Below are 16,764 nucleotides of genomic sequence, written 5' to 3'. Positions count from 1 at the left end.
ACCTGGCTGGCTAGTAGTTGAAAGGAAGAAGCTGCGATATGCATGATTTCACGTCCGTTTCCTACTAAAAAAACAATGATTCACACTCCCTTTTTGCTCATTCAAGAACCACCCTTACTCCTAAAATCCTTTCTTCTTGTTCACTCTCCATGCCATTACTTTGTTCTTCTCCTTTATCACCCCAAGATTCTTATACGACTTACAAATTGACACCTAGAGGCCTAAATTCAAAACCTTAGTATAGAACCAAAAATCAATCTTGACAAGTCTTGTTGTTTATTAAGCGATTTCTTTCACAATGTGATCAAGATTTATGGACAATTAGCAGGTCGAATCAAGAAAGTAATAGAGACCTTTTATGACATGCCAAAAAGGTATAATTGTTGGCGTAATGTGAAAAGTTGTATTGGACTTGCCCGTGTCTGCAAAAGTTTTTGATGTAGTTGACGAAGTGTATTTGCAAGCTCTTATGTTAAGTATTGAGATTGATGCTTGTTCTCTTATTACTCTCATTAAAGGGATATGTGAGAAAAAATATTTGGAGTCTGCATTCGATGTGCTTGAGGAATTTCCTAAACAAAGGTGTGAGCCTAATATGAGAACGTTTTCAACTCTAATGCATGGATTGTGCGAGTCGAAAACGTTTCTCTAAACAAAGGTTATGCGGTACAATGTTTGACTTAACTCTACCAATTACATACCATGCACTGTTACTGGAACTATCAGTATGAAGACTATATGTTGGAGAATAACTAGATAAATTGAGCGCATAGACAGAAACAACTCGGAATCAGCCAGATGAAAACAAGATGACCGCTGCGCTCAATCTTTCGGTTGGTTAGATGAAAACAAGCAGGAAACTGACATCTCTAATGTTACAACTGGATTGTTACAACTGGATTATAGTTGTAAAAGGATTGCATAAGGCACTCGTGTGAGGTCGTTAGAGTCAATTAGGAGTTGGTTAACCATGAAATGAACGAGTAAAAGCATAAGGAGGTTAGTATAAATAACCAGTGGAGTTTACGTAAGGGGCATGCAAAAATAATAACATAATTTTCTTTTCCTCTATTTTTCTCTTTTGTTCTTTCTTTTCTTATTCTTGTTAAACTGAGCTTAACAATTGATATCAGAGCTTGCAACAAGTTGCGAATGTCCTTTAACAATGGTGGATGGTAACAAATTCAAGGTAGTGGATGAACATTGCAAAAGGCTGGACAATCAGCTGCAAACTTATCATCTAGAATGGCAGTAATCAATGGCAGAAAACAAAAAGCAAAGGGCCAAGATTGAGCAGTTAGTCATACAAATGGAACTACTATCCTAATAGTTCCAACAATTTATGGCTGCCCAAAGAGCAAGGACAAATATGACAGAAAGCCATTCCAGAGGTATCCTAACAACCCCAGGGCTGGACAGGAACGTGGAAGTGAATGCACCTATTGAAAAAATAACTTCAGAACCTAGAACATAAAGTCAAGGGGAGAAAATGACAGGGCAAGAACTTCATAGGACAGGGTTCCACATACCATTGCCCAGGATGGAACTATCAACCTTTAGGGGAGAGGATCTTCGAGGATGGTTGTGAAAATGCAAGAAATACTTTAAGATACATTCAATACCTACACATCAGTGAGTAGCGGTGATTTCGTATTACTTGGAAGGCAAAACAAATATGTGGTTCGAAGGCTTGATACGAGGCAATGATCCATATATAGAATGAGAGGAGTTTGCTTAAGATCTTTGCAGGAGGTTTGGAAGCAAAGATGACATTGTGGAAGAATTCAACAAACTAATCTAAGACGAAAACATAGATGGCTATATAGAAAGGTTTGAGGAGCTGATATCATTGATGGGGGCTTTCAACCCACTATTGCCAGAAGCTTACTATGTCTCCAATTTTATTAGTGGATTGAAAGATGAGATCAAGCCGATGCTTAAGATTTTGAAACCTACAAGGGTGTTGGTAGCATTTGAGCAAGCTAAATGGCAAGAAGAGGCTAATAATACATTAACCAAGAAGACTCGATCCCTCTAATGAAACAATCCTCCAATTCATAGTGGTAGAATACAAGGCAATGTTTCCCTAAAATATTTTGGTCCATCCAGGACTGAAGGAATGAAGCCCCCTTCAGATAGTCTCTATGAACAACGAAAGAGATTGGAACAATGTTTTAGACGTGAAGATAAATATATGCCTGGGCATAGATGCAATACCAAAAGTCTACACATGATAGAAGGAGTGAAGGGAAAGGAGGATAAAGGAATGAGAGAGTTCGAAGACAATGTGCAAGGGGAAGACAAGGGAAATGATCAGGTAAATGAATATGGCTTGTCATTAAATGCTTTGGCAGACAACAACACTTACAATACTATCAGGATTAAAGAAAATTGTCAATGGCAGAACCTTATCATCCTCAAAGATAATGGGAGCACACATAGTTTTATTAACAAAGGCACAATCAAGGCGTTGAATGCTACCACTAGTAAAACTACATTGTTGGTAGTCACGGTGGCCAATGAAAATGCCATGTTGCGTGAAACACATAGCCTTGCATTTACTTGGTTTATGCAAAGCTATGAATTCAAGTCAAATTTGAGGGTGCTAGGATTAGGTAGGCATGATATAGTGCTTGGAGTTGATTGGCTGAAAAAGTACTTGTTGGTGCTATTTGATTTCATTAAATTACGACTGTCATTTAAAAAGGATGGCAGGATGATTGAGTTAAAAGACATTTCATAAGGGGGTGAATTACAGATGATAACCACCCTTAAAGAACATAGAAACTTCAAGGATGTGATTGGAGGGCTAGGAGGCCATTTCTTTGCAATGGACAATGAAGGGGAAGATAAGCCAACTAAAACAAGAGCTGAGATTAAATCTCTGTTGGTTGAATTTGTTGGTATCTTTAAAGAGCCACGAGCCTTACCTCTAGTAAGGTGATTCAATCACAAGATACCCCTGAAGCTAGGGTCACAGTTTATTAACATTAGGCCTTATAAAAGCTCATTCATTCAAAAGGGAGAAATAGAGAAACTAGTGAAGGAAATGATCTTTAATGGCATGATTCAGCATAGTGTTAGTCCTTTTGTATCCCCCGTGCTGCTGGTTAAAAAGAAAGACAATACATGGAGATTTTGTATTGATTACAGGTAGCTCAATGAGCAAACCATAAAAAACAAATTTCTCATCCCTCTTATTGATTACCTTTTGGACGAACTATATGGCTCAAGTTTCTTCTCAAAACTGGACCTGAGGTCAGGTTACCATCAAGTTAGGATGCATGAGGAAGACATTGAGAAGACAACATTTAGGATGCATTATGGGCATTATGAGTTTAGGGTTATACCTTTTAGCCTTACCAATGCTCCTACACCTTCCAGACGTTAATGAACAACATACTGGAGCCATACCTGCACAAGTTTATGCTGGTTTTTTTTTTTTTTTTTTATGGCATACTCATTTACAGCCCAGCATTTAAGAGGCACTTTGTCCACCTTTGGCAGGTTTTGGAAACTCTAAGTGATAACCAGCTGTTGGCTAAGAGATCTAAATGTGCATTCGGGGAACAACAAGTGGAATACCTAGGGCATATAATTTCTATAATAAGAGTAGCAACTGACTGGAAGAAGATTGAAGCAGTGAACAATTAGCCTATTCCACAAGCTTTGAAAGAATTAAGGTGATTCTTGGGATTGGCTGGGTATTATAAGAAGTTTATCCGACATTTTGGAGTTATCAGCAAACCACTCACAGAATTGCTGAAGAAGAATAAATTTGGGTGGAATGATCAATCTCAGCAAGCTTTCGACCGTTTGAAGAAAGCCTTGTATGAAGCACCAGTCCTAACTCTACCTAACTTCTCTAAAACATTTGTCTTGGAGACAAATGCTTGTGATTCAGGATTGGGGGCAGTCTTAAGCCAATAATGTCGTCCCATAGCTTATTTAAGCAAAGCCTTAAGTCTAAAACATATGAGACTTTCCATCTGTGAAAAAGAGTACCTGGCCATCCTCATGGCTGTGGAGAAATGAAGACATTATTTAGGGCAAGAGCAATTTATCATATAGACAGATCATGAGAGTTTGAAGTATCTATTAGATTAGAAGATTCATACGACAATTCAGAAGAAAGGCCTGACGAAGCTCTTAGGGTTGCAATATACCATATTATACAGAAAAGGCAAGGAGAACATTTCTGCCGATGCACTATCCAGGAAGCACCATAATAGTGCACCAATCACAACTATTGGGGAGTTAGATGCACTAACCAGTATACTGCTAGCTTGTTATGAGGAGGTGTATGCATCCTATGACAAGGAACCTAAGTTGCAGACCATTATCTTGGATAAAATGATGGGAAACACAAGAAATATGGATTATACTTATACAGAAAGAGTGTTGAGATACAAAGGCAGAATAGTGGTGGGACAAGAGGGGGAACTCAGAGTTAGATTGGTTAAATCCATGCATGATTCTTATGTGGAAAGGCATGTTAGCATACAAAACACATTCAGGAGGCTGAAGGCCAACTTCTATTGGTCGGGGATGAAGGCAATGATGAAAAGAACAGTGGACGAGTGCGATGTTTGTAAGTAAGCTAAGGCAGAGAGAGTAGCTTATTCAAGCTTGTTACAACCATTACCAGTTTCTAATGGAATATAGGAAGCCATCACCATGGATTTTATAGAAGGAATGCCAAGTTTAGATGTAAAGAATGCTATTATAGTGGTCGTGGATAAATTTACTAAATATGGACATTTCATTGCACTCAGTCATCCATACACGGCACAAGATATTGCACAGCTATTCCTTGATCATTTCTACAAGTTTCATGGACTACCAGCTGTGATTATCACAAATAGGGACAAGATCTTTACCAATATTTTTTAGAAGGAATTATTCAAAAAGTTAGGAGTTCAGTTGTTGATGAGCACGGCTTACCACCCATAGACGGATAGGCAGACTGAGAGGGTGAATCAGTGTTTGGAAACATATCTTCATTGCATGACCATGCATCAACCAAAACGCTGGTTTCATTGGTTATCGCTGGCACAATGGTGGTATAATTCCAGTTATCATTCTACCTTAGGAATGAGTCCTTTCCAAGCCTTTTATGGCTATGTTCCTTTATAGAGAGAGTGGATTTCTCAGAAATCGACACCAGTGGCTGTAGTGGAAAATGTGTTACAACGAAAGGCCAACATAGATCTTGTAATGAAAAGGCAGCTCGAAGCAGCAAGGCATATGATGAAACAAATGGCTAATAAGCACAGGTCAGAGAGGGAGTTTTCAATTGGGGACTTGGTTTTCCTTAAGCTTTAACCTTATCAACAAAACAATGTGGCATTAAGAAGAAACCTTAAACTCAATCCTTGATATTATGGACCGTATCCAATAATTCACATAATTGGGCTAGTGGCTTGCGTTGAGGTTGCTAGAAGGGAGTTTGGTATATCCAGTGTTCCATGTATCCCTGCTCAAGAAAAAGATTGGTGACGCAGTAATTGCTTCTTCTAAGTTGCCAATGATAGACAAGGAAGGACAAATGCAAATTATGTCAATAGCCATATTGGACAGGAAGATGATGAAGAAGGACAACCACACAGTAATAACAAGGTTGATTCAATGGTCCAACCTTTATCCCGAAGATGCTATATGGGAAGACCTAGAGGATTTATAACAACAATTTTCAAAATGCATCACACCTCTTTTGGTAGACACTAATTAGCATTCTTGGGACAAGAATGCATTCAAGGAGGGAGTTATGTTACAGTTGGATTGTTATAGCTGGATTATAATTGCAAAAAGATTATATAAGGCACTTATATGAGGCCGTTAAAGTCAATTAGGAGTTGATTATCCATGAAATAAACGTGTATAAACAAATGGAGGTTAGTATAAATAACCAGTGGTGGTTATGTAAGGGGCACGCAAATATAATAACAGGATTCTCTTTTCCTCTATTTTTCTCCTGTGTTCTCTCTTTTCTTATTTTTGTTAAGCTGAGCTTAACATTTAAACACTAAAAGATCAGCTGATGAATACACTTTGGATGTGTTAGAAGGCAATGGCTCTGTTGGGTTGATTGTAGAAGTTTACGAACCTCTTGATGAAACTGACCTAGGAAGGAATACAGAAGGATGTCAATAAAAAAATAGAGCACATACTATTTGGATCCAAACATAAGAAGTCAACATTGATGACATATTCCTTCTCAAAGGTGAAGCTTTTTCACAGCCCCTCTAAAATCCTGAATCTTCAGATTCACAAACGCAACCCACATCTCAAAATGGTTTTGGTCCAAAAGACCAAATCCAAGTACTGGCATCTCTTAGGGTAAAACATCAAAGAGCAATTTTGAATTCTAGGGTTGTAGCCGAGTGGTGATAATGCGATGGCCAATGGAATTGCATCAAAGAAAAGTATAGGTAACTTTTTTGGAATCTCAGGATCAAACAAACAAAACACATTATTCAAAACCCAAACTAAGAGGAAAGGCAAATCTGGAATGATAGCCCAAATAGTACATCATGAATGGACTGAATAGGGAAAAACTGGAAATGCTCATTCCTTTCATAAAAGCCGGGTACAGAAGCTATTGGGCTGAACTGAAGCATATACTTCCATATTTACAAAGCATGAAGACAAACAACCCAACCTTATTCAACCGATGAATTTGCTTATCCCCATCATCAATACTTCAATAACTTGGACAGGAACCTAGGCAAATCTCACTCCACAGCAGTAATGGCTTACTATATGTGACAAGCTCAAATGTCTTTGTTAGTTGTAGACTACAAAAAGGATATGAATTGGTCATTCAAAGGAGTGTAAAGCAAATGAAAATTTTCTGTTGTAAAAAATGTTCTATATGGGTAAACATGTGTTGCCAATTAAATCCTTTTGGGATGAGATTCCCTCTCCTTTTGCTAATGGTTTCATAGCTGGTTGGTGAGACCCCGTTGTATGAAAAAGACTAGTTCGAACCTTCCATGAGGCGACAACTATCTTTATTAAAATAAAACAGGAATGTTAGACCTCAAACCCTTAGTAAAAGAAATGAAGTTAGAGTTATAATCCTTTTAATGATGAAATCTTCACTTTCTTTCCATCACCATACCAATTATGTTCATTGCAAAAACTTGTGTATTAATATACTAGTGTACATAGCAAAAAGAAAAAAAAATCTATAAAGATAAAGAACTCATTCTTGAAAACAAACTTATAAGCCTTAATATGTGGAAGAAAATAGTTCTTTCATGGCCCAATATTTTAGTATTAATCTCAAGCAAACATTCAAACCCATTATATCAATATTGCAAAAAAAAAAAAAAAAAAAAAACCAAAGCATCATCTTTTTGGTGAGCCCCTTTATAATATTTACTTAACATTTTGTTTATCGATCACTTCAAATAGAACTTCCACTATGGATATATTGGTTGCCAATCCTCTATTTTAACTGTAAATACTTGAAACCTTTCCAGGTTTTTTTTATTATTATTTCAATTAGTACATAAAATGTTTGTTGCTATTGTTTAAATCTTGCTTGGAGAGTTGTTGATGTTACTGGATGCCAAGATAATATGTCAGTGATTGATTTTGATAAAATAAAATGGTTTTTGTATTTTATCAGTATATGTTTGATGTTTTTTTTTAGGGCTTACTGATGCATGTTATAGGTTCTTGGTTTTTTGTTTAGGTTCTTTTGAGTGTCAAGATATCAATTTTGAATCCAAATTAATTAATTAATTAATTATATATAGGCTATTTTTAAGTTGCAGTTTTGAAAATTAGAACTTGTTGCATGATTTAGATGTTTTTAACATTATTTGTTAGTTTTTGTTTTATTGAAACATGTTTGGTTATAGTAGTGTGAATTGTTATAATAAAGAAAACATGTTTTAGATGTAAAAAAAAAAATCAGTTTTTGGAGGCTTGACAATTGCTGGGTATAAGACAATGTTCTTCGTGTTCTTGAAAAGAACATTGTCTTAGTCTCAAGATTTAAACTAGTTTTGGTTCAATTCTCTGCATTAAACGATTTAGGCAACTTAACTAGTAATAATCTAGGTTTTTTTTTTTTTTTTTTTACATCAATAACAAATTTTTGAAAGTTTTAATTTGAGGCTTTTGGTTTTAACTAAAACCCATTTTAACAAAATAGTGTTGATTCTTTGATAATCAACGTGAATGGATGCTAAATTATGGATACTTTTATCATTTGTAACATTTTTATGTCTTTGTTTTGATTGTATATGGTTTAATTTAGGATCCACATTGCTAGGTTTTCCTTGAATGTTCTTCGTGTTCTTAAGTTGTTCTTGGTTTTTCTGCGTTTAATCTATTTTTTGTCAAAGTTTTTTTATGTTTCTTAAGTTTGATTCATTTTAAGTTTTAGTTTTGGTTTAGTTTTTAGGTCAAACTAGTGTTTTTTGTTTGATTTATGGTTGAACAAAATTTTTTAGATCAACCCAGTTGAGTCGAAATCAGTTCTAAGGGTTAAAAACCTGGTTTTCTTATAATATTTTTGCTAAAGGTTTTTTGGGTTTAAGGATGTGTTTGGAAAACACCTCCTTATGCCTATTTTGACAGTTTTAGTCTTAAGAAAAATGGTTTGTGCCAAACAAAGCTTAAATAAAATATAAAAAAGCAATAAAAAATCAAAATAAAAAAAAGATTTTGTCCTATATTTTAAAATTTTATTTTTGGCAAGAAGAATATATTATTCACTTGTAATATATTTCACTGTTTTAGACTAAGTTCTTTACCTAAGAAATCTAAATTTGTTCATTGTAGCAAACCTTCCATAGTAAGCTGATAAGAATAGAAATATCATCGGACTATAGCAAACAAAGAGAAAAAACAATGCAGCTTGCCTCGGATAGGGTGTACTAGGGGTATAGTTTTTAAACCCGACCCGGTGGTCAACTCGGTATAATAATCGGGTCACGGGTTAGATGGGTTCACCTGGGTCAACCCAAAAAAAAAACTTGCAAACGTGACGTTATCTCTAAGCACCAAAAAAAAACTTGCAAACGTGACGCTATCTCTAAGCACCAAAAAAAAAAACTTGCAAACGTGACGCTATCTCTAAGCAAACTGAGTGGAAGCATCGTGTGTTCCCATTATTCCAAGAAATAATAAAATTCCCATTCAATTATACAAGCCATTGAATGACACCACCCACTTGCAGATACTAACACCCTTTATTGTTTACCTCAAATTAAAAGAGAGTTAAAATCTCCCCCTCTGCACCTCCATCGCATAGGCAAATTATCTACCAAACAATGAAGACTCTCCGCGCAATTAGCCTCCTAATCACTCTACTAATTGACAGGAAGCATTGGTGGTTGTTTGATTCCACAACAGATCAAACAAAGTATGCATGAACATGGGCAACGAAACGAGAGAGAAAAGTCTTTGTATGGCTGCCAGCTGCTATGAAGAAACATGTGGGTATAAATAATATCAACTTCATTTATTGCAGATTTGAAATAGTGATTTAGATTCTTTTGCTCCTCTGCTTTTTTTCATGACTGAAATGGCTTTGAAGATTTCTAGGTTTTTTCAATTCTAATTTATGTCCTCATTGTTAATCATTTTGGCCTTTTAATTGTTAAAGGTCAAAACAACATCGTTACACACACACACACACACATATTAAAAAAAAAAGACCAGGTCTCAGCTGGATTTACCCGGGTTGACTGGGTTTCACTTGGCCAAATCCCCGGCTGGTTTTTACTTAGACCCGGCTTGGTCCCAGGCTTGGGTCGGCTGAGTCACCCCCCGGGCCAAGCCGAGTTTCAAAACTATGACTTGGGCCTAATTTCTTTACAACTTAGGATTTCTAGTAACTATAATACTAGATGATAACTCTTTTATCCAACCATAGACCATTTCAAGAACATCGCTTGAGAAGTGTCGTTGTGCCCCCACGAGGAAGGGACAACTAAAAAAACATATCGAATAATCTATTAAACTTGAAAGATAAATTTAGAAGTAAAGTGCTTATTGAAGAATATAGAATTAGTGTAAGCTAACAACCATTTGTTGTAATGGATAGATCATTGTCTTTTAAGTCTTTATTATTCTTATCTTGGGTGCAAAGGAATTATGTCATCTAGCATTCAAGAATTTCAGCAACACTTTCTTGACTAGTTGCAAACTTATCAAGGTCTATGAAAAACAAATTATCTAAGAATGGCTAGAACTTAAGTTCTAGAATAGAGAGAGGGAAGACAAAAGAAACCAAAGAAAATTACATAGAAGATGGCTAGAAAACTACCACAAGTTGTACAAAACCTCTCTCCTTCAACTCTTATTTATATTGGTTTTCTGGAGCCTAAACTAATGCAAAATTAATTCTCGTTGCTTTGCTTTAATTACATGTCATATAAAAGAATAAAAACCTACCAGTTGTTCCCGTGAAAACTAGAAATTATTTCTTTGAAAATAAATTGTTAAATGTCTAGACTTTTTATTCATGAGCTTTTTCTATATATTTATATAATAAACTCAAATTTTAATCCAAAATAAATTAGCAAAAACAAACACAAGTCCTTGAGCCCAAGTTTAAACTCGAGCTTAAGCTGATCGCGTGCACGTGTAATTTGAGCTTATATTAGTTTGTTTAAATTTATTTATGAAACTTCAACTTTTCATTAAATAAACTACAAGACAATCTTGTATTTTTTCTAGGTATGATAAAGGATTTTGAATTTTACAAAAAAACATGTCAACTATTGGGTTTTTTAAATTAATTTTTTATTAACTTACAAATTATTTTAATCATGTTAATGATTATTATTAAGTAACTTAAGTGGGAGAACACTATTCAACAAATGTTTAACTCTAAAAATAACCAAAACCAACAATAAATTTACCTTAAGAGGTAGTATATGTTAGAATCTATAAACCAAAGGCTAAAAATTTAATCGTCTGATAAATCAAAGATTTTACAAAATTTTGAATGACTTTTGTAACAAGCTTTTGATTTAAATTTTAAATTTATATTTTCTTAAATGAAAAGGTAAAAATTAAATTAATTTGTAAGAATCATTACAAACCTGATTAAATGTGTTTCACTTTTCAAGTTTAGAAAAAAAAAAAAACACCAACTGTTGAACACTACACATGTCTTTTTTAATAAAAGAAGCCTAACTCAAACAAACAAATAAACAAAAATATAAATATAAAATAAAGTCTTCTCCTCCTCCAAACTAAATTAAAAAGAAAGCAATGAAGCTCAAGAGTACTACTTACCAGCACATGCAGTAATACTCCTATTATTATCTGTTGCTGCTGATGATGAATATTTATTTTTATGCCTAATAAAGCAGTAGCAAATGACAGCAGAAGAAACTAACAAACCCAATCCCGTGACCCCGCACACCAAACTTGCCACCAGCAGCAGGTGCCTCACATGATCATCACCACCGCCTTTACCACCACCACCGCCAGCGGTTCTCCACCACGACGTGTCGCTTGAGTTCTTTTCTTTGGGCAATGCAACACCAGTTGACGGCGACATCGTATTTCTCGTCGCTGAATTAGATGCTCCAAAGAATTCTTTCATGTCAGGTGGGAATTTCGCCACTGTTGGTGGCAGGCTCTGGTGATCCAGCCCGTGATCTGACGGTCGTAATTCCCGGGCTTCTGAGTGCTGTATGATGGTGATCATCATGATGATCGACAGCTGCATGTAGATAGCCGTTACTTTGGTGATTTCTTTTAAAAAAGCCATTTTCAACTGTTCAGGCGATCCTTGTTTGTCTCTCGCTATCTCAAAAATAAAACATAGGAGGAGGAGGAGGAGGAGGAGGAGATGAAAACAACAGTTGATATGCAAGGAAGGATTATCTTCTATCTAGTGTTTGTTTATTTGTCGGGTAGGACTTAGGATAGGATGGTCTTATCATTTTTCTTGTTCTTGTGTTTTTTAATAAAAAGAACTAGTTTAAAGGCATTCGGGTTGCACGAAAAAATTAACATTACAAAAATACCCAGATAGTGAAAAACCATTTAATATTTTTATTAAATTTAATTTTATGGATTAATTTTGAAATCTTTTGATGTGATTTTTTTATATCTAATTTAGGTTTAAAATTAAACCTTATAAAAATTATCCATATATAATTTATTTACTTTATCCATTCAAATGCTTCTTAGTCAATTTAAATATTTTTTATGTGTTTTGAATAAAAAATCAGTTAAAATTATGTTTTTTAGGTAAATAAAAAAGTAACTCTATTTTTCCGGTTAACCAATGACTGAATTCAATATTAACAAAAGACATGTTGTCTGTTTTTTTGCTCCAACTAACTAGGGCAAACAACACGTTGTCCATCCCATTAATTTTTTTAAAAAAAATAAAAGCCCGCTCGCAAGCCTTTTCTTTATTAGGCCAAGCACTAGGCTTGATTTCTTTATTTTTTTTCAATTTATTTTTAAATTAATGGCTTTTTGTGTATTTTTTAAAATAATTTTTTATTAATAGTGATTATTTTTTAATATATTTTATATAGATTAAATATTTATTTTTTATTAAGTTTTTTAATGTGTAACCTTGAATAATTGTTTTTCCTTTTATTTTATTTAATAAATTTTATATGTTTCAATCTCTATTACAAATTGATTTTCATAAATAAATTTATTAAACATTATATGGTATATGATCCGTTTTTGAGATATTAAATATCTTGATATATATTAGTATTTTAATGTTTTCAAATATTTTTTTATCGTTAAATTAATCCTTTTTAATTTATTTAAACAATGGTTCATGATTTATTTAATTGAATAAGTGCATAAATTTTTTTGATTTATATTTATAATTTTTTTATCTAAAAAAACATGTTGATAAATTTTACATGTTCAGGTTTTTTTTCATCATATGTTGATGTTTTCAATTTGATCATTATTCTTATAATTTCTATTTTTTTTCTTAATTTTTTTATAAAAATTTTATTTTTTTAATTTTACTTTTTAATCCAGTTGATATTGCATTGTTTTTCTTTTCTTCTTAAATTTTAATGTGTGTTTGTGTTTTGTGTTTTCTCATTTGTTATCATTTTTTTTTCTTCTCATGTAAATATAATAAATCAAACTTATTTAATTAGTCGGGTTTATAATTCAAATTGTTATATTTTCTTATAAAAATCTATTTTACAATATTAAAATATTTTATTGAAAAAATAATATAGATATATAAAGTAAAGTGGATATTATCTAGTTATTTCATAAGAACATGTTTACAAATATGGTATTAGTAGTGGTTCAAAGTATTTTTTGCTTAAAAATATATTAAAAAAAAAAATTTGATACTAATGTACTAAAATAATCTAAAAATATAAAAATAAAATTAATTTTAAATATAAAAAAATAAAATTTTAAAAAACGTGGTACGAATCACACCCTAAGGCTGTGTTTGATTGCAGGAAAGTGAATTCCTGGAATTCACTTTCCTGCTTTTCCGATGTTTGGCAAACAATAAGAAAAAAGTCAAAGGAAAGTAAATTCAGTCAATGGAAAATGAATTAGTGTTAACAAAGGAAAGTGAATTCCTTTCTTAAATAAAGGAAAACACTTTCCGACAGTGGGCAGACGTTAAAAGCAGCCATTTTTTTCATGTCTTTTATTAACTGTTCATGTTAATTGCACTGTTCAATGAATAGTGCAATTAACATGAACAGTGTATTGCGTATATTGTTCACTAAAAAATAGTGAACAGTGCAGTTCTCTTGCACTGTTCACTTGCCTATGGGATTTTTTTTTTTAAAGTGTGCTATTTTTTTAATATTAAAAAAAATAGTTTAGAGTGAATTTTATACCTTAATATTTTATCCAATTTTATTACATGCTAAAAATATTATTAAAACTATAGTTTTTGTCGGATGTATTTCGTACGTAATGGAATTATAAATAGTTTTATGGAATAGTAAAAAAATTTCACAAGCTTATTTCTCTATAATATGATATGATATATATAGTTATATTTTATAAAATAAGCTATGTATGAATATAGAATATAATAAAAAAAAATTCATCATTATACATTTTAGATTTCATTTTTTTTATTGTAAGTGATTAAATATTTTATATTAAATATTATATATATATATATATATATATATTAGATAAATTTGAAAAAAAAATTAATTCATTAATAAATTATTTTTCCAGTTCATTTTCCATAATACAACCAAACACTGGAAAGTGTTTTCCAGTTTGTTTTCCATAACACTACCAAACATCGGAAAATACTTTCCCGGAATTCACTTTCCAGGAATTCACTTTCCCCGGAATTCACTTTCCAAAAGGAATTCACTTTCCTGCAAACAAACGGAGCATAAATAACGTAATAACGAAGAAACGCGTGAATTGTTGTTGAGGACCAACTACACAAAAAGTCGCTGCTGCTTACTTTGTCTTTTTAATAATTACTCGGCACTCGCACGTGCTTGCTACTGCTGAAGGACTCATAAATATAATAAAGAGCATTAAAGCAAAACGATGCAACAACTACACAACAGTTTTCCACTCTCACATCACTCTGCATAGTGAAAAAAGAAGAACACATTGGAAAATAAACTTTTTTTAAATCGCTGTTTATGATTCTGGTAGCAGATAATTTTTAAAATAATTTATTTTTGTTAAAAAATATATTAATTATTTGTTAATTTAATATATTAAAAACAATTTAAAATATTAAAAAAAATATTAATTTTAATCAACTTTTGTTTTGGCCGCACTTGCAGGAGCTAAATTTTACATAAAATAAAGGATTATATCTCAAATCAATAAAAAACTAGTAATTATTTAGAAGCCTTTTTTCTCTTTATGCTAAAATTATGGGTATCAATGGCATTGATGATTTGTTTATCATCAAATCAAATGAGTGGATTCGTGTTGTACTGGTGGCCTGCATGTGTTATCATCTCTCTTTTTTTACTTTACAAGACTTAAATTATTTTATAGTTCATCATGTAATCTTCTTATCTATATAATATGAATAGTCTGAGTAGGATTAGATTTAGGTATTTATATTGTTGTAGCTTTTTATGGTTGTAATTTGAAAAAAATTATTTTATAAAAAGTATTTTTGGTTGGGGTTGGTTTGATATTTATTTATGTTTGGTTAAAATTATAATTGATATTGAGATTGAATAAAAATTAATTTAATGTGTTTGGTTAAAAATACTTTTGAAATTGAGGTTATAAAATAATTTTTAAAAAATTATATTAATATTGATGATTTTTAATTTAAATATTGTAAATTTAAATATTGTTATTACATTATGAAATAAATAATACTTGGTATAAATGTTTTTTATTGTTTAATTAAACTATCTAGAATTCCATCACGTATGAAATACATCCAACAAGACTGCAGTTTTCTTGGTTTCTTAAACGCGCTATAACATCAGGTAAAATATAATCAAGAACAAAATTGGGATTGCAATCAAATTCTACAAATGCTACGTCATCAATAAAACACAATTAAAAATTAAAAATAAAATTTAATTTTTTTTACCAGGTCGAATTTGGTTCAATGCATTTAATTTTGGTTCGGACCCAATTCGGTCGAAACATTAGAGACATGCACCACTTAAATGAACACTGGAGACATGCTCCACTGTTCACTTAAATGAAAAGTGGAGTGGCTCTCCAATGTTCACTTAAGTGAATAGTGGAGCTCTCTACGGCTAAAAACAGCATTTTGTTGCTTTCAATAAGCTTGTGTTTTCAAAGCAAAAAATGATGAGGCTCATGAATAGTGAATTGAGTTTTATTAGTTACCAAACATTTGTTTCCCGTGGTTGGCTTCAAAAGCAGAAGCAACCATGGAAACAAACGCTCTCTAAACTTTATCATGCTAATATAAATAGGTTATCTAACTACTCAAAAATATGGTTAACCTCGTATATGTATTTTTTTTCTTCAATTTATCATTTTTACGGTTATTTTCTTTATTTACAAGTTTTTTCTTTTAATTGCTATTCTTCTTCACTTATTCTTCTTCTAGTATATCTTTTTTAAAGTTTAAAACCTTAAAACAACCATATTATGTTTGATTTTATGATGTTGTTGCCTATCTCCTCTCATGATTCAATTCTTAGATGTAGTTTCTTCTTATTACAAGGAAAAAATGAGAAAGAAATGGATAACAAGTATCATAATTGATCAAATTATTGATAGATGATTAGTCAACGATCGAGCACATGATTATATGTCAGATTAAATAATTGGCATGCCTAGTGTGACAGGATTAAGTTATTTCCTATTAACCAAAAATTATGCCATAAATAAAGAATATGGGTAAATTCAGATTAAGTTATATGTCCATGTGTAATAACTAGTATTGGACATGTCACGAGATGTCTCTTCATCATTTGACTCACATCTACAATAATTGTATATGAATAAACCACAATGTCCTCTAATATTATATTATAACAACTTTATAGTTTTCTTTGCAGAGCATTTTTGTCCCATGAACTTTATCTTTATTTAAGATTCATAAATTAAATATTATATTCATTAATCTAATATTTTATAAGTATTAAAGATAAATTAAACATTTATTAATAATAAATTTATATTTACATAAAAATAATAATGTCACGTGTAACCAATCAATTAGCTACAAGGCATATAAAACTAAAAACATCTCACTTGTACTATATTTCTTAATATAGCATTAATGCTTTTGCATTGACAGTAACTTAGTAAGAGGATATTATAAATTCTCTTTGATAGGTG

At 32.2% G+C, this 16,764-nt stretch overlaps 1 protein-coding gene across 1 annotated transcript; it reads right to left on the bottom strand.

Annotated features, from left to right (window-relative positions):
- Positions 1–11,186: 11,186 nt before the first annotated feature.
- Positions 11,187–11,910, bottom strand: LOC118035047 (uncharacterized). Its single transcript, XM_035040530.2, has one exon. It carries the CDS (start codon positions 11,744–11,746, stop codon positions 11,258–11,260), a length of 489 nt encoding a protein of 162 aa, XP_034896421.1. The 5' UTR covers positions 11,747–11,910; the 3' UTR covers positions 11,187–11,257.
- Between the last annotated feature and the right edge of the window lie 4,854 nt (positions 11,911–16,764).

This window comes from Populus alba, chromosome 11 (assembly GCF_005239225.2).
Source record: "Populus alba chromosome 11, ASM523922v2, whole genome shotgun sequence".
Taxonomy (NCBI): Eukaryota; Viridiplantae; Streptophyta; class Magnoliopsida; order Malpighiales; family Salicaceae; genus Populus; species Populus alba.
The sequence above is the reverse complement of the archived record's forward strand: the minus strand, read 5'-3'. Positions and strand labels throughout refer to the sequence as shown.